Source organism: Pongo pygmaeus, chromosome 14 (assembly GCF_028885625.2).
Source record: "Pongo pygmaeus isolate AG05252 chromosome 14, NHGRI_mPonPyg2-v2.0_pri, whole genome shotgun sequence".
In the NCBI taxonomy this organism is placed as follows: Eukaryota; Metazoa; Chordata; class Mammalia; order Primates; family Hominidae; genus Pongo; species Pongo pygmaeus.
The window spans coordinates 83,201,949-83,220,411 of NC_072387.2; the positions used below are offsets into that span (position 1 = coordinate 83,201,949).

The 18,463-nt window shown below is 38.5% G+C and overlaps 1 protein-coding gene and 1 long non-coding RNA gene across 17 annotated transcripts in view; one reads left to right on the top strand and one right to left on the bottom strand.

Annotated features, from left to right (window-relative positions):
• The window catches only part of KLF12 (KLF transcription factor 12), a 458,192-nt gene that overhangs the window by 158,716 nt on the left and 281,013 nt on the right, over positions 1-18,463 (bottom strand). For all 16 annotated transcript variants that reach the window (XR_010123592.1, XM_063650933.1, XM_054446219.2 and 13 more), the window contains one exon: positions 948-1,494. Coding sequence is in view for 15 of the 16 variants with exons in the window: in XM_063650933.1 (XP_063507003.1) it covers positions 948-1,494 (547 nt within the window). In the remaining variant the exon portion in view is untranslated. The remainder of the gene's footprint in view (positions 1-947; positions 1,495-18,463) is intronic.
• The window catches only part of LOC134738070 (uncharacterized), a 61,479-nt gene continuing 46,838 nt past the window's right edge, over positions 3,823-18,463 (top strand). The window contains exon 1 of the long non-coding RNA XR_010123593.1: positions 3,823-3,912. This is a non-coding gene — a long non-coding RNA (uncharacterized LOC134738070). The remainder of the gene's footprint in view (positions 3,913-18,463) is intronic.

Below are 18,463 nucleotides of genomic sequence, written 5' to 3' on the forward strand. Positions count from 1 at the left end.
CACACATATGTATTTACTTTAAAAGGGAATAAGTCAATGATTATGGGCATTTTGCATTTCTGTTGAGGGGTGGCTTGGTTTTTAGATTCACCGGTAGTGAAGAAAGAGAAAAGACAGCATGATGCCATCACAATTTCTTCTAGTAAAATTCAGGGAAAAAAAAGCACTTAGAAGTAGAAAATAACTTCATGACCAGCTGCATAACTATCAAATTTAATTAAATAACTAGTGATGATTACACATAGTCATGTAGCAAAGTTATCTTCCTGCCTTCTACCCTAAAAGGGAATATTAATATTGCATCTTGAAATATTTCCAGTATATTGAATCACCCTGTTCCTTAAAATAATAACTTAGCCTTATAAGAAGTTAATAACACAAGCTACATGATACTATTATAGTCAAACACCTAATTTTAGAATTCTTTAATGGCAACTTAATTTGTAGGTTACTCAAAAGTGAATGATTAGATTCCAGGCATTGCAACTTCACAACATTTTATATTATTATCACCTAAATAAATTCCAACTGAACAACTCAACAAAGAAATATCCGGATTTACTTAAAAAATTTGTAATTCATAATCAGTAATTTATACTTCATAAGCAATTACGTTCACCACAGATTGCCCTTTCCAACTGAGGACTTAAAGAAGAGCATTTCAAAGCAAGTATGATTTTGCAAACTTAGATATCTGAATTCTGACATTACGTGACCTATGGTAAGTAAAAATACACCAAGCAAAACTGGAGCATATACCTACATAAACATAGGGTGAGTTCCCTCTAAACTGTGTTCTACTTAAGGCTGAACAGCTGGTGTCTCCACGTTGCTCTACACAGAACTTCTTTAGATGTAGTGTTTGTATACAATTTAGGTTTTGTTCACTGCAAAAATGAAGTCACCTCTAGTGCTGAAATAAATCAAGGCTTGTTTATGCCTCTTACCTTTGCCATGGCCTCTGCCATCCTCCAAAAGCGGCACGACAATAGTGTTGTTCACATTTCCAGGTGACCTTACAGCTGTGTAGACAACAGGCACCGACTGTACCACCACGGGGATGCGGTGAACATGACTCAGTTTGTTAGACTGTAAATTCATGGGACTTGAAGGCGGTACAGGATGGATAATGTGCAAAAACTGCTGGCCTCCAACACCAGATGCAGAGGCAACAAGAGGCCCTGGAGTTAATACTGTTGACGAAGATGACGCTGAAGATACTGATGTGATAACAGTTGGGGATGAGGCTAGACGACTAGAAGACGATGAAGAGGTTGAAGTTGAAGAAGGTGAGGAGGCAGACGCTGTCATGGAAACTGGGGAGGATGACACGGCAGTAGGGGACGTCCTGGCTTTGTTTATTGACAAGTCCACTGGCTCAGTTTGTGTTTGGAAGTGATCTACAGATAACGAGTCCTCTGGTGGCTCCCCTTTCACATTATTTAGCAACAGGGGAACGGCTTCCATATCGGGATAGTTGTGGACGTTTGGAGACTGTGGGGAGAAAAATGGAACATATATTTATCTTTGTTTATCACACATTTTATTGATGCATGGCTTACCACTTGCATGTTTATTAATTTTTCTCTTATTGCTATGGGACATTTATTCATTCTCCAAGTATCTGAAGGATTGCTCAGTGACAGTCACTGTAATTAAAACTGAGGGCATAAGAGTACAAAACAGAATAAGGCCTCTACTGTAAAGACATTTTCATTCTATTGGGACAGACAGACAATTATTAAAATACTATGAAATCAGTGCTCTATGAAGGAGAAAAGAGGCCATATGAATCTCTAGGATTCTAACCCTTACTCAACACTATCACAATATGGAAACATACTACCTGGCAACAATAGTGGGAAAACTCACTACGACATTTCTACTTTCATACTTGTTGCAAGAGCTACCATACCATACTCAGTATATTCTGAGCATTAAAAAAGGGCATAAAGTTCTTCAATCTCCCACACCTGATCACTAATTTATTAAATGGAAGTCATTTCTAATAATTAGCTAACTCTTCTCAAAATAATGTGCACAACTACAAGAGACATTTTAGGAAATAGTAATTTAAGAAAAACTTATTCTGAAAATTATAATTTGTCTGTGAATTTTCATTTAATCTGAAATAATGATGATAATGTTGTTCAAGTTCACCCGCACTCTTTTAAGTTTTAATGAGCAAAATTTGATAATAGACTCCAAGATTTTACCCAGACTAATGTGATCAGCATGCTATTATTTGCATGAATATAATTTTACTCATATATCTATTCATTCATAAATTCAACAAACATTTATGAAATGTCTGCTTGCAAGTCCCCAAATGGCATAAGAGTACTATTAGTGGTGTCAGTCTAGACTAAAAAGAGAGAATTAGACTATACTGATTATTTTGGTTACATCTGTTTGGCCAGGTTAACATAGACATTATTTTTCTATTATATGAGGAACAAAAACTTTTTTCACTTTTTATGGATCAGAAAAATACCTAAAATTATATTAAATTGGTTCATTTTGTTCCTCATTTAATAAAAGATTTTGGTGTTCTATTCCCCCTAAAAATTCAGCATACATTTAAAGGAATGAAACATGTTTCCTAAAGCCTTTTTAAAATAGAATATAAATTACAGCTCCATTCAAAACATACAATAGGCAGTAGCGCAAGGGCATTTTACTCAGCAACTGAGAAAAGAAAGAAAATAAATCAGTAATGGTACCAGATCAACTAAAATAGAAAATGGGTTGATGTTTTAATGCTTTTTTTCCTTTTTCTTAGCTAATATGGTTACTTACCTATAAAAACAAATGACTTAGAAACAATTAAAATGAGTCATCTAAAATATCTACTGTATGAAATTCTAAATGACAGATTTTCAGTTTATGTGCTGAAATTGAGAAATAAATTTTTAATCTTTTCAAAGACATTTAAAAAACAAAGAAAAAACAAACACTATAAATTGAACTGCTTTGATAAAAGCTATTAGCATTATCTACTCTTGTAACTAGAACAGTATTTCAATTTCAGCATTATCATTTTATTTCTTTGTAGAATAATGCAAAATGTTTCTTATTACTATATTATACCCACATAGAAATTCTTTGTTTAGGCTGCTTTCATAAAAGACATCAACTAGTTTGACATTAAAACATAAAACATATCAGTAAGCACATATTATTAAACACCACTAGTTTGACTTTAAATATAATCTAGGTAAGTTTTTCTCCTTTTACTGTATTAACATATCAAAAATTCTTATTTTAGAAAGAGTGATTATTTCCACCACAAATTTTTCTCCTCCTATCTACTTAGACACAAGATTCCTACATATATTTACAAATCAAGGCGTAAAGGGTACATCACTGCAGAAATGTTCTATAATGTAAATGAAAGGTGACTGGGTAGACAGACAATACAGGAGGGGGAGCGGATAAATGTGGACCTTATCTGTAAAGAGATTGCTTGTGAGGTACCAAGTTTTACTGAGCTTTGCAGACTGCTTAGACTTCTCTAAATTATGAAGTCTACCTCTTGTGGGTATCTTCTTAATCTCTTACTGAAGAAAATATTTACCTCTTAAGAAGTTTCATAACAACATCTTGTTGCTATGAACAACAGGGTTATAGCTAATAAATAATATTCGCTATATATTATATATTATATATATAGCATATTATATATAATACATATAGCATATATAATATATAGCTATATATTTTAGCTAATGCATATTAGCTTTCATTAGAAACTTGTGAAGCCAAATATTAAGAGCCCCTAGGTACTTTGAGACACTTAAGAATTACATGGCTTGGGGGAGGAGCCAAGATGGCCGAATAGGAACAGCTCCGGTCTACAGCTCCCAGCGCGAGCGACGCAGAAGACGGGTGATTTCTGCATTTCCATCTGAGGTACCGTGTTCATCTCACTAGGGAGTGCCAGACAGTGGGCGCAGGTCAGTGGGTGAGCGCACCGTGCGCCAGACGAAGCAGGGGTGAGGCATTGCCTCACTCGGGAAGCGCAAGGGGTCAGGGAGTTCCCCTTCCAGGGGTGACAGACGGCACCTGGAAAATCGGGCCACTCCCACCGGAATACTGTGCTTTTCCGATGGGCTTAGGAAACGGTGCCCCAGGAGAGTATAGCCCGCACCTGGCTCAGAGGGTCCTACGCCCACGGAGTCTCGCTGATTGCTAGCACAGCAGTCTGAGATCAAACAGCAAGTCGGCAGCGAGGCGGGGGGAGGGGCGCCCGCCATTGCCCAGGCTCGCTTAGGTAAACAAAGCAGCCAGGAAGCTTGAACTGGGTGGAGCCCACCACAGCTCAAGGAGGCCTGCCTGCCTCTGTAGGCTCCACCTCTGGGGGCAGGGCACAGACAAACAAAAAGACAGCAGTAACCTCTGCAGACTTAAATGTCCCTGTCTGACAGCTGTGAGGAGAGCAGTGGTTCTCCCAGCACGCAGCTGGAGATCTGAGAACGGGCTGACTGCCTCCTCAAGTGGGTCCCTGACCCCTGACCCCCGAGCAGCCTAACTGGGAGGCACCCCCCAGCAGGGGCAGACTGACACCTCACACGGCCGGCCAGGTACTCCAACAGACCTGCAGCTGAGGGTTCTGTCTGTTAGAAGGAAAACTAACAGAAAGGACATCCACACCAAAAACCCATCTGTACATCACCATCATCAAAGACCAAAAGTAGATAAAACCACAAAGATGGGGAAAAAACAGAGCAGAAAAACTGGAAACTCTAAAAACCAGAGTACCTCTCCTCCTCCAAAGGAACGCAGTTCCTCACCAGCAACGGAACAAAGCTGGACGGAGAATGACTTTGACGAGCTGAGAGAAGAAGGCTTCAGACGATCAAATTACTCCGAGCTACGGGAGGATATTCAAACCAAAGGCAAAGAAGTTGAAAACTTTGAAAAAAATTTAGAAGAATGTATAACTAGAATAACCAATACAGAGAAGTGCTTAAAGGAGCTGATGGAGCTGAAAACCAAGGCTCGAGAACTACGTGAAGAATGCAGAAGCCTCAGGAGCCGATGCGATCAAATGGAAGAAAGGGTATCAGCCCTGGAAGATGAAATGAATGAAATGAAGCGAGAAGGGAAGTTTAGAGAAAAAAGAATAAAAAGAAACGAGCAAAGCCTCCAAGAAATGTGGGACTATGTGAAAAGACCAAATCTACGTCTGATTGGTGTACCTGAAAGTGACGGGGAGAATGGAAACAAGTTGGAAAACACTCTGCAGGATATTATCCAGGAGAACTTCCCCAATCTAGCAAGGCAGGCCAACATTCAGATTCAGGAAATACAGAGAACGCCACAAAGATACTCCTCGAGAAGAGCAACTCCAAGACACATAATTGTCAGATTCACCAAAGTTGAAATGAAGGAAAAAATGTTAAGGGCAGCCAGAGAGAAAGGTCGGGTTACCATCAAAGGGAAGCCCATCAGACTAACAGCGGATCTCTCGGCAGAAACCCTAAAAGCCAGAAGAGAGTGGGGGCCAATATTCAACATTCTTAAAGAAAAGAATTTTCAACCCAGAATTTCATATCCTGCCAAACTAAGCTTCATAAGTGAAGGAGAAATAAAATACTTTACAGACAAGCAAATGCTGAGAGATTTTGTCACCACCAGGCCTGCCCTAAAAGAGCTCCTGAAGGAAGCGCTAAACATGGAAAGGCACAACCGGTACCAGCCACTGCAAAATCATACTGAAATGTAAAGACCATCGAGACTAGGAAGAGACTGCATCAACTAACGAGCAAAATATCCAGCTAACATCATAATGACAGGATCAAATTCACACATAACAATATTAACTTTAAATGTAAATGGACTAAATGCTCCAATTAAAAGACACAGACTGGCAAATTGGATAAAGACTCAAGACCCATCAGTGTGCTGTATTCAGGAAACCCATCTCACGTGCAGAGACACACATAGGCTCAAAATAAAAGGATGGAGGAAGATCTACCAAGCAAATGGAAAACAAAGAAAGGCAGGGGTTGCAATCCTAGTCTCTGATAAAACAGACTTTAAACCAACAAAGATCAAAAGAGACAAAGAAGGCCATTACATAATGGTAAAGGGATTAATTCAACAAGAAGAGCTAACTATCCTAAATATATATGCACCCAATACAGGAGCACCCAGATTCATAAAGCAAGTCCTGAGTGACCTACAAAGAGACTTAGACTCCCACACATTAATAATGGGAGACTTTAACACCCCACTATCAACATTAGACAGATCAACGAGACAGAAAGTCAACAAGGATACCCAGGAATTGAACTCAGCTCTGCACCAAGCGGACCTAATAGACATCTACAGAACTCTCCACCCCAAATCAACAGACTATACATTTTTTTCAGCACCACACCACACCTATTCCAAAATTGACCATATACTTGGAAGTAAAGCTCTCCTCAATAAATGTAAAAGAACAGAAATTGTAACAAACTGTCTCTCAGATCACAGTGCAATCAAGCTAGAACTCAGGATTAAGAATCTCACTCAAAACCGCTCAACTACGTGGAAACTGAACAACCTGCTCCTGAATGACTACTGGGTACATAACGAAATGAAGGCAGAAATAAAGATGTTCTTTGAAACCAACGAGAACCAAGACACAACATACCAGAATCTCTGGGATGCATTCAAAGCAGTGTGTAGAGGGAAATTTATAGCACTAAATGCCCACAAGAGAAAGCAGGAAAGATCCAAAATTGACACCCTAACATCACAATTAAAAGAACTAGAAAAGCAAGAGCAAACACATTCAAAAGCTAGCAGAAGGCAAGAAATAACTAAAATCAGAGCAGAACTGAAGGAAATAGAGACACAAAAAACCCTTCAAAAAATCAATGAATCCAGGAGCTGGTTTTTTGAAAGGATCAACAAAATTGATAGACCGCTAGCAAGATTAATAAAGAAAAAAAGAGAGAAGAATCAAATAGATGCAATAAAAAATGATAAAGGGGATATCACCACCGATCCCACAGAAATACAAACTACCATCAGAGAATATTACAAACACCTCTATGCAAATAAACTAGAAAATCTAGAAGAAATGGATAAATTCCTCGACACATACACCCTCCCAAGACTAAACCAGGAAGAAGTTGAATCTCTGAATAGACCAATAACAGGAGCTGAAATTGTGGCAATAATCAATAGCTTACCAACCAAAAAAAGTCCAGGTCCAGATGGATTCACAGCCGAATTCTACCAGAGGTACAAGGAGGAGCTGGTACCATTCCTTCTGAAACTATTCCAATCAATAGAAAAAGAGGGAATCCTCCCTAACTCATTTTATGAGGCCAGCATCATCCTGATACCAAAGCCTGGCAGAGACACAACAAAAAAAGAGAATTTTAGACCAATATCCTTGATGAACATTGATGCAAAAATCCTCAATAAAATACTGGCAAACAGAATCCAGCAGCACATCAAAAAGCTTATCCACCATGATCAAGTGGGCTTCATCCCTGGGATGCAAGGCTGGTTCAATATACGCAAATCAATAAATGTAATCCAGCATATAAACAGAACGAAAGACAAAAACCACATGATTATCTCAATAGATGCAGAAAAGGCCTTTGACAAAATTCAACAACCCTTCATGCTAAAAACTCTCAATAAATTAGGAATTGATGGGACGTATCTCAAAATAATAAGAGCTATTTATGACAAACCCACAGCCAATATCATACTGAATGGGCAAAAACTGGAAGCATTCCCTTTGAAAACTGGCACAAGACAGGGATGCCCTCTCTCACCACTTCTATTCAACATAGTGTTGGAAGTTCTGGCCAGGGCAATTAGGCAGGAGAAGGAAATCAAGGGTATTCAATTAGGAAAAGAGGAAATCAAATTGTCCCTGTTTGCAGATGACATGATAGTATATCTAGAAAACCCCATTGTCTCAGCCCAAAATCTCCTTAAGCTGATAAGCAACTTCAGCAAAGTCTCAGGATACAAAATCAACGTGCAAAAATCACAAGCATTCTTATACATCAATAACAGACAAACAGAGAGCCAAATCATGAGTGAACTCCCATTCACAATTGCTTCAAAGAGAATAAAATACCTAGGAATCCAACTTACAAGGGATGTGAAAGACCTCTTCAAGGAGAACTACAAACCACTGCTCAAGGAAATAAAAGAGGATACAAACAAATGGAAGAACATTCCATGCTCATGGGTAGGAAGAATCAATATCATGAAAATGGCCATCCTTCCCAAGGTAATTTACAGATTCAATGCCATCCCCATCAAGCTACCAATGACTTTCTTCTCAGAATTGGAAAAAACTACTTTAAAGTTCATATGGAACCAAAAAAGAGCCCGCATCGCCAAGTCAATCCTAAGCCAAAAGAACAAAGCTGGAGGCATCACGCTACCTGACTTCAAACTATACTACAAGGCTACAGTAACCAAAACAGCATGGTACTGGTACCAAAACAGAGATATAGATCAATGGAACAGAACAGAGCCGTCAGAAATAATGCCACATATCTACAAGTATCTGATCTTTGACAAACCTGACAAAAACAAGAAATGGGGAAAGGATTCCCTATTTAATAAATGGTGCTGGGAAAACTGGCTAGCCATATGTAGAAAGCTGAAACTGGATCCCTTCCTTACACCTTATACAAAAATCAATTCAAGATGGATTAAAGACTTAAATGTTAGACCTAAAACCATAAAAACCCTAGAAGAAAACCTAGGCATTACCATTCAGGACATAGGCATGGGCAAGGACTTCATGTCTAAAACACCAAAAGCAATGGCAACAAAAGCCAAAATTGACAAATGGGATCTAATTAAACTCAAGAGCTTCTGCACAGCAAAAGAAACCACCATCAGAGTGAACAGGCAACCTACAAAATGGGAGAAAATTTTCGCAACCTACTCATCTGACAAAGGGCTAATATCCAGAATCTACAATGAACTCCAACAAATTTACAAGAAAAAAACAAACAACCCCATCAAAAAGTGGGCGAAGGACATGAACAGACACTTCTCAAAAGAAGACATTTATGCAGCCAAAAAACACATGAAAAAATGCTCACCATCACTGGCCATCAGAGAAATGCAAATCAAAACCACAATGAGATACCATCTCACACCAGTTAGAATGGCAATCATTAAAAAGTCAGGAAACAACAGGTGCTGGAGAGGATGTGGAGAAATAGGAACACTTTTACACTGTTGGTGGGACTGTAAACTAGTTCAACCCTTGTGGAAGTCAGTGTGGCGATTCCTCAGGGATCTAGAACTAGAAATTCCATTTGACCCAGCCATCCCATTACTGGGTATATACCCAAAGGACTATAAATCATGCTGCTATAAAGACACATGCACACGTATGTTTATTGCCGCATTATTCACAATAGCAAAGACTTGGAACCAACCCAAATGTCCAACAATGATAGACTGGATTAAGAAAATGTGGCACATATACACCATGGAATACTATGCAGCCATAAAAAATGATGAGTTCACGTCCTTTGTAGGGACATGGATGAAATTGGAAATCATCATTCTCAGTAAACTATCGCAAGAACAAAAAACCAAACACCGCATATTCTCACTCATAGGTGGGAATGGAACAATGAGAACACATGGACACAGGAAGGGGAACATCACACTCTGGGGACTGTTGTGGGGTGGGGGGAGGGGGGAGGGATAGCATTGGGAGATACACCTAATGCTAGATGACGAGTTGGTGGGTGCAGCGCACCAGCATGGCACATGTATACATATGTAACTTACCTGCACATTGCGCACATGTACCATAAAACCTAAAGTATAATAATAATAATAATAATAATAATAAAAGAAAAAAAAAAAAAGAATTACATGGCTTTTGCATGAGCTCAAACCAGAATACAGAAAAGGCTCACAAAAATAAGGAAGAATAAACCAAACTTTGGGACCAAAGAAATCTTATTTAGAACCTTCTACAAATTACACATGAATTTGTAAAATCACAGAGACAGACGCTGGTCCTTTTTCATATGTGGCAGCTGAAATGCAGCTAGCACACTCAAAAATAATGCTTCATCAGTATAAAGAGGACAAAATCCTTCTTGTACCATTCATCTGTTTACAGCGTTGACACAACAGCGTATCCTGACAGCCAACACTAATCTCTTATGCAGTGATTATGGCGCAGGTAAAGTCATCCATAATTGCAGCTTCAGATTACACAGACATATCTGTAAAGCCAGAAGTACTGCACAAATATGGTCTCAAAACAGGTATGGCACATACTTGTGTTCCTCCTTTTAGGGAAGAAAAACGACGCAAAAGTCTTAGTCCTGAAATCATCATTAGAAATTCATTTCTTTACTTTTAAGAAATGGAAAATCAAAAGCATTGGTTTTGTGGTGCACACCTGTAATCCGAGCTACTCAGGAAGGTGAGGCAGGAGAATCGCTTGAACCCAGGAGGCGGAGGTTGCAGTGAGCCAAGATCGCGCCACTGCTCTCCAGCTTGGGCAACAGAGGGAGACTCCATCAAAAAAAAAGGCATTGGTTCTGAGATTTGCATCTGTAAATGTGTAGTTGTGCTGACAGGAAGGGAGCACTACAAATGGCCTCAAGGGGGAACGAAGGCTGAGGAGAAACAAAGGAAAAAATCCCAAGTGAGAAATACTTAGAATAGTGAAAATTAAATGAAAGGATTACAAGTATTAGAGAAAGTGAGAGGAGATACGGGGTATGCCACTCAGGAACCGGCCTCAAAGGGGATAAGAACACTGAAAAGAGGAGAAACAACAAAGAAAGGTCATAGTTTTAAGCACAAGGAAGGGACACTTCTGCAAAAAGGACAAAGAATTCCATACTAACATTTTGTCCTTGTTTACTAACTCCTCAATTCTTGATTCATTAATGTATTCTCATGGCAGTGTCAACTAAGTGGAGTTTTTTTGTTTGTTTTTAAATAAAAGCCCATCATGATCTTCGCCTGGGAGTGGTGACTATAGCTGAATTTTTGCTGTTGATGTCCCTGGTATGAAAGATAGAAGACTTACTGTATTCATACTACCATGCTAAAACCCTCCTTCTAACATTGTATAAGAACACTGGAATTTTGTCAAAGAGGAGAGTAATTTCATTTTCCAAAAGATTATATAATATTCCTTGAAAAGGTCCACTGTAAAACTTAAATTTTTATAATACATATAAATAATTGCATAAATACACACAAAAGGCCAGAAAAGTAAATGGAACAATATACTTCATTAAAAACAATGAGTGTGAAAACCTAAAGATAAACATAAGAAGGATTATACTGTCACATTGTCTTTTCTCCAAAACTCTCAAAGCCAGTTTTACTCACATTAACCCACTTGATAAAATATTACAAATAACATTCTAGTGAACATGGTTTTTTTGAGTGATCTGGAAATTACATTTGAGGTTTTCTAATCAGATAATTTTTTTTTCCTGAATAACCATCTTAAAATGTAATTTCAGCTTTAGGCATTTTGTTGAATGAATGTCAAATGAATCTAAAACCTCCTACTTGTTAGTTCCCAGAGTACTAGATGTGTTTCTTACAGTTTTCTATTGCTATCAGCTGAATCTTATTACGGTCTGTCTCTGAACAAAAAACATTTTAAATGATGGTGGTATATTTTAATCACCTGGAATTTAAAAAGAAAGAAAAATACATCTGGATACTACTCCATCTTTGGAAACCCCTCCAGGGACTCTTATGTGTAGTCAGAGCTGAGGAGCAATGCATAATATTCTATTAAATGTCGTTCAACATTCACATGCTCTTTCCTCTTTAGTAACACCAGGGATGTTTAGAGATGGGGCTGACATACATGGGCATGCACACGTACACGCAAGATGGTCCCAGCTATCCATCTATCCTTTTGGTCATCTGTCACTTAAATAAATTATGTTCCATTTTACTTTTACAACTGTGTTGAGAAATAATTTCATGGCAATTTTTAGAAAAGATTATAAAGTAATTTGCCTAACATTACATAGCTCATGGCTTAACTGTCACAAGAATCTTTGTTTTGTAGCCTGTTGTGTGATACTATACAAAGAAAATTTGATTTGGACACAAAAGACTTAGATTCATCACCAATCCTTGTTGCTTATTAGCTGTGCGATCTTGATATCATCACTAAAATTCTCTAGGTCTTAGCTTATCCATCTATAAAAGTGTGATGTTAATTCCAAACTCATACAACTGTTGTGAAGATTGGGTTAATGGCATTAAGTGCTTTTTAAGTAATACTGAGAAATGAGAGAGACAAGCAAATGAGCTGAACGTCCTCTGGTTAGAACTAAAAATTCCAAACAGAACTTACTCTATTACTAAAACTATCTCAGGAGGAACTTGACTCACTGAATGTAGCATAAGATATATTCTGACACAGAATCTCATAAATACAGTCATTGCAGAGGCATAGTGTTTACTGAACCAAATAAATACATGTTACAAAAAGCTGAACAAGTCATCTTTAGGGATCTCTTATGATTATTTAGAAACAATTTTCTCTTAAAATATAGACAACTGTCATTTGACACTTTTTTTTCTCTACTTTCTAGCTGAATTAGATCGGCCCATAGGAAGATCATGTAACAGTTGATGGAATACTTTTTAACTGACTGGCCTGATTTCTTAATTCCACAGTATAAATAACTTAAATCAATCCACACTTCAGTGTGTATCCATTATGACAATAATATAACAAATATGTTCAAATAATTGCTTTGGGATGTTGGTCATTCTTTAGCAGTCTTATTATGAGACGATAGAGGAGCATATTTGTTTCTTGTGTCTTGGTAGAAAATTAGTTTACATAAATTTCACTGTGTGACTTAGTGGTTAATTGAACATGTACCTTTTATAGGAGGTGCTTAAAGAAATTTACTCTGTACTTCATGTTAAAAAGGAATTAAACTAAATCTATGACTCCACATCCTTAGAGCTTTTAAGTTACACTGTATTATCTTAAAGACTAGTATATTTTAGGTAAAAAGCCAAATTCCTTTTGAATATGAAGTGCACAGTAGGTACATGGTTTAGTTTTGGTGCCTGGGTTTCCCTTAGTAAATACAATTTTTTATTAGTAGTAAATGAAATGGTTTTAAGAGATGAGCACCATTCTTAAAACAAGCATCCCGCAACTCTGGCTATTTCTGCTACAAGTATAAAAGTAACCGCACATCCATTTGTGAATGGAGTATGCATTTCACTTTATTCTTTTGTATTATTAAAAAGGGAAGCCTATTTTTCAATATTTGTCTTGCATGAGCCCCCATGGTCATAATTTACCTTGCTTTCAGCTCAGTGATTCTTCTTTACTCTACATGTTCAAGGGCAAACTCTTAAACATAAATGCCGTAAAAGTGTGAATTTATAAAACTGACAAAAACATAAAGCAAAGTATACTAAAGAAAGATAAACTGTACTTCCTCTAAAAGTACAGATGACAGAGTAAAAGGAAACAAGCAGAAATATCCTACACTGATAACCTGGAATTTGGTTTGAATGAGTTATCTACTGCATGTAAGGGGAAGATATTTGAATAAATATTTAATTCAACCGCCTTATAGCAATATGTCAATTGTCAGTTTAAGAAATGATTGATTCCGGCCAGGCACGGTGGCTCACGCCTGTAATCCCAACATTTTGGGAGGCTGAGGCGGCGGATCACTTGAGGTTAGGAGTTCAAGACCAGCCTAGCCAACATAGTGAAATCCGGTCTCTATTAAAAATACAAAAATTAGGCTGGGCGTGTGGCGTGTGCCTGTAATCTCAGCCACTCAGGAGGCTCAGGCAGGAGAATCACTTGAACCCAGGAGGCGGAGGTTGTGGTGAGCCGAGATCGTGCCACTGCACTCCAGCCTGGGTGACACAGCGAGACTCCATCTCAAAGCAAAGCAAAACAAAACAGAAATGATTGATTCCTTAAGAAAATTCGAAGTCTATACATAAAATAATGTACTCTCTGTGCTTTTACATTTATGTTTTTTTTTTTTTTGAGACGGAGTCTCGCTCTGTCACCCAGGCTGGAGTGCAGCGGCACGATCTCGGTTCACTGCAAGCTCTGCCTGCCGGGTTCATGACATTCTCCTGCCTCAGCCTCCCTAGTAGCTGGGACTACAGGCACCCACCACCATGCCCAGCTAATTTTTTGTATTATTAGTAGAGACGGGGTTTCACCGTGTTAGCCAGGATGGTCTCGATCTCCTGACCTCGTGATCCGCCTGCCTCGGCCTCCCAAAGTGCTGGAATTACAGGCGTGAGCCTACATTTTTTATGCTTTTTTACATATGAATTGACTTGAAAATGCTAACCTTTAAAATGTGTTCAATACACACATTTAAATTTATCCTAAAGTTCTCTTACTTCCTAATAGTTATATTTTTTCATGACCTATTTACCAGAACTTTCATAAATCATATTATTTACCTGAAGCAAATCAGAATCTATGTTTACAGCTGACTGCTACTCTGAAACTCTGGTTTGGCCCATGTGTGTGATGACTTTAGGTTGGTGTGAGTGAGTGAGGAGGAGACAGGAAATTTTGTTTATGCATTCTAAAACTGGTAAGCAGGCCAGGCGTGGTGGTTTACACCTGTAATCCTAGCCAAGGCTGAGGCCAGCAGATCATCTGAGGTCAGGAGTTCAAGACCAGCCTGACCAACATGGTGAAACCCTGTCTCTACTAAAAAAATACAAAAATTTGCAGGGTGTGGTGGTGGGCGCCTGTAATCCCAGCTACTAGGGAAGCTAAGGCAGGGGAATCGCTTGAACCTGGGAGGTGAAGGTTGCAGTGAGCTGAGACTGCACCACTGCACTCCAGCCTGGTCGACAGAGTGAGACCCTGTCTAAAAAACAAAACAACAACAACAACAACAAAAAAATTGATAAGCAGACATTCCCAAGGATTGAAAAGATGGACAAACATTTTTAAACAGGAACATAAATGTGTTCTAGACAAATATACAAACCTTTAGCAAATAGAAGATATTTGCTTTTATCATATAACTTAACTAGGGAATATACATCACACTTGTTAGCTTGGAATATGGTGCTCAAGATGTTTTGAATTTTAAATCCTACTTATATGGCCAAAAGAAGTAGTAGTATCACTACAACAGGTCAAAAACGGAAGCTGGATTAAGTCCTATTATCTTGCAATTGTTTTTAAACAAAATTTCACAAAGCACACAAAAATGTCTCAAAAATAAAGAGGTAACTATTATAGGGTTATCTTTTCCTCGTGATTAGAATTTTGTTCTTTTGGTTTTAAATTAATGTTATTATTCATTGCATGACTTAAAATATTAATTAAAATTTCACTATACATGCCAGAAAAATCTGTTGTATAGACTTTTAAGGGATAAATCTTTATCCTAAACCACAATCTCACTCCAGTGCCTGAGGCAAATGTTCTGTGCTAGTTACATATTTTAAAATATGCAATAATGTTTACCATCCTCAAACAGATTAATCTCTGCTACCAGATGGGCCCTGCTTTTGATTCTATAAAATGTTCACCATAAACAGTTATTTCTTACAACAGTATCTCATAGTATTGAAGTACATCAAATTTCAGAGAAAGAAAACTTGACCTCAGAGTGGCTGTGACAGTCAAATGATACATTTGAAAACTCCTACACAGGATAAACATGTAAAGCAAAACTGTAACCTTTTTATGTAAACAAAGGTATATTCGCAAAACAATGGCTTTGCTTTTTGGATAACTCAGTGGTTCCTTTGGTAGTATCCGTGAGGGATTGGTTCCAGGGCCCCTCCACCAAGGATACCAAAACTACAGATGCTCAAGTCTGTGATATAAAATGGCATAGTATTTGCACACGGCCTACACAAATCTCCCCATATACTTTAAATTATCTCCAGATTACTTATAACATCTAACACAATGTAAATACAATGTGAACAGTTGTCATTTCATATGTTTTTATTATGTCTCCAATCCTAAAACTTTCAATCTGCAGTTGGTTGAATCCGCAGATGTGGAATCCAGGGATATCGAGGGACAACGGTATATACTTGTCTTCTAATAGAAAACACTTTTAAAGAGAGATACACCACCAGGCCAAGGCAAAACTAATGGTGAAGTTGAGAGAAATCTCTCTTTTCCTACCTCTCCTGGAAACAGAGGCAGCTGCAATGGGAAATTGTCACAAATAGAAAAGCCAGAGTTTTGAAAGGCCCCAGAACTTTTCCATGAGCAGTGGATTTATTGATTTTTCAAATTTTATTTTAGAATCACAGAGTATATGTGCTGGTTTGTTATATGGGTATATTATGTGACACTGAGATTTGCGTTACGATTCATCCCATCACCAGGTAGTGAGCACAGTACCCAACAGGTAGTTTTCCAATCCTTGCCTCCCACCCCCAATAGTACCCAGAGTCTATAGTTGCCATCTTTGTGTCCATGTGTACTCAATGTTTAGCTCCCATGTATAAGTGAGAACACGTGGTATTTGGTTTTCTGTTTCTGTGTTAGTTCGCTTAGGATAATGACCTCCAACTTCATCCATGTTGCTACGAAGGCCATGATTTCGTTTTTGTGTGTGTGTGTGTGTGGCTGCATAGTATTCCATGGTGTATATGTACCACATTTCCTTTATATGGTCCACTGCTGGTGGGCATCTTGGTTGATTCCATGTCTTTGTTATTGTGAACAGTGCTGCAATGAATATATGGATGCACGTGTCTTTTTGATAGAATGACTTATATTCCTTTGGGTATATACCAGTAATGGGATTGCTGGGCCGAATGGTAGTCCAGCTCTTACTTGAGAAATCTCCAACAGCTCTCCACTGTGTTTGGAAATTGACATTCCCAACCAAGAGCATATAACCGTCTCATTTTCTCTGGGGGTCCCTCCAAAATACGTTACTTTTGTTTACTTAACAAAAGCCATTCTGACTGGTATGACATGGCATCTCATTGTGACATGGCATCTCATTGTGATTTGATTGAGCAGTGAATTTAATTGCATCTCAACTCGCTACGAAATTAATAAAACACATTCACATAAACCAACACTTTAGCCTTGGCTTTTGTTTTCCAGGTAAAGGAGTATAGAGTCATACAGGTGTTTCTGAGGATCCCAGAGGGTGACACTATCTAAGGCTGTTGTAATGGGCCCTTTTTGGACTACAACTGCCACCAGGCACACACAGGTATATGTAATTAATGCACTTAAGTAGGAGAATAAATTGTACAAATCAAGCCCCCATTGCCTATACTGGTCAAGACAGCAGCATAAGCAAAATGGGAAAAGAGCCAGGCTGGGGACGTAGAGATGAAGGCAGGCACAGGGAGGCAGAAAGGAGGACAACTGATGTTCCCGAAAAGGCGGCCATGCCCACCAGCCACAGCTTCTGCTAATCAGGTGTGAGTTACAGTGACAAGAAGACCTCCAGCTCAATGTTCCTCTTGGCTGGGATGCTTATTCATCAGAAACAAGAATTTTAAAATATGATCACAGCAATGCTGACAAGAATGTAGGAAAACTGACACCAATATTATGCTACAAGATAGGAAGGTACGCGTTTTAAGGAATCCTGTTGAACTGTCTCAAAAGTCTTAAAATACCTTAGAACCAATAACTACACATTTAAGAATCTAGGAACTGCCATCCTCTTTCTTCCTCCCACCCTCCATCCTCCATACACGCACCCAGCCACCCACCTACTTGCACACTCACCTCTTAAGCAGAGGAGTGACCCTATATTCAGAATCCATTCAATATCTATCCCTAACTACTCAACTTTAAAAAATAAGTTAATGTTTGGAAGTGGCACCCTCAAGCAAATACTATTTAAACCAAACAAAAAAAGGGCCTGGAGCGGTGGCTCATGCCTGTAATCCCAACAATTTGGGAGGCAGAGGTGGGCAGATTGCTTGAGCTCAGGAGTTCGAGACCAGCCTGGTCAACATGGTGAAACTGTCTCTACTAAAAATACAAAAATTAGCTGGGTGTGGTGGCGTCTGACTGTAGTCCCAGCTACTCCAGAGGCTGAGGCACGAGAATCACTTGAACCCAGGAGGAGGAGGTTGCAGTGAGCCGAGATCGCGCCATCACACTACCAACATGGGTGAGAGAGTAAGACCCTGTCTCAAAAAATAAAATAAAATAAAATATAATAAACTAAAATTAAAATTAAATAAATTTTAAAACAAAACAAAATAAAAAAAGAGGCAAGGAAAGTTAAGGCAGATTTACCATGGAATGATCTCACAATTTCAAGTGTCGGAGCACCAGAAGCAGCTTTCCAAAGACAGTCTTTATGTTTGAAAGATTACATATATAGCAACCATTTCAATTTCATGCAAATAAGTACTTCAGATTGTTTTGAGAGAACATCCCAGGGGCAACATCACTGATTTAAATAGCACTGTATCTAAAGCAAACTGGACAAGAATCAAGATG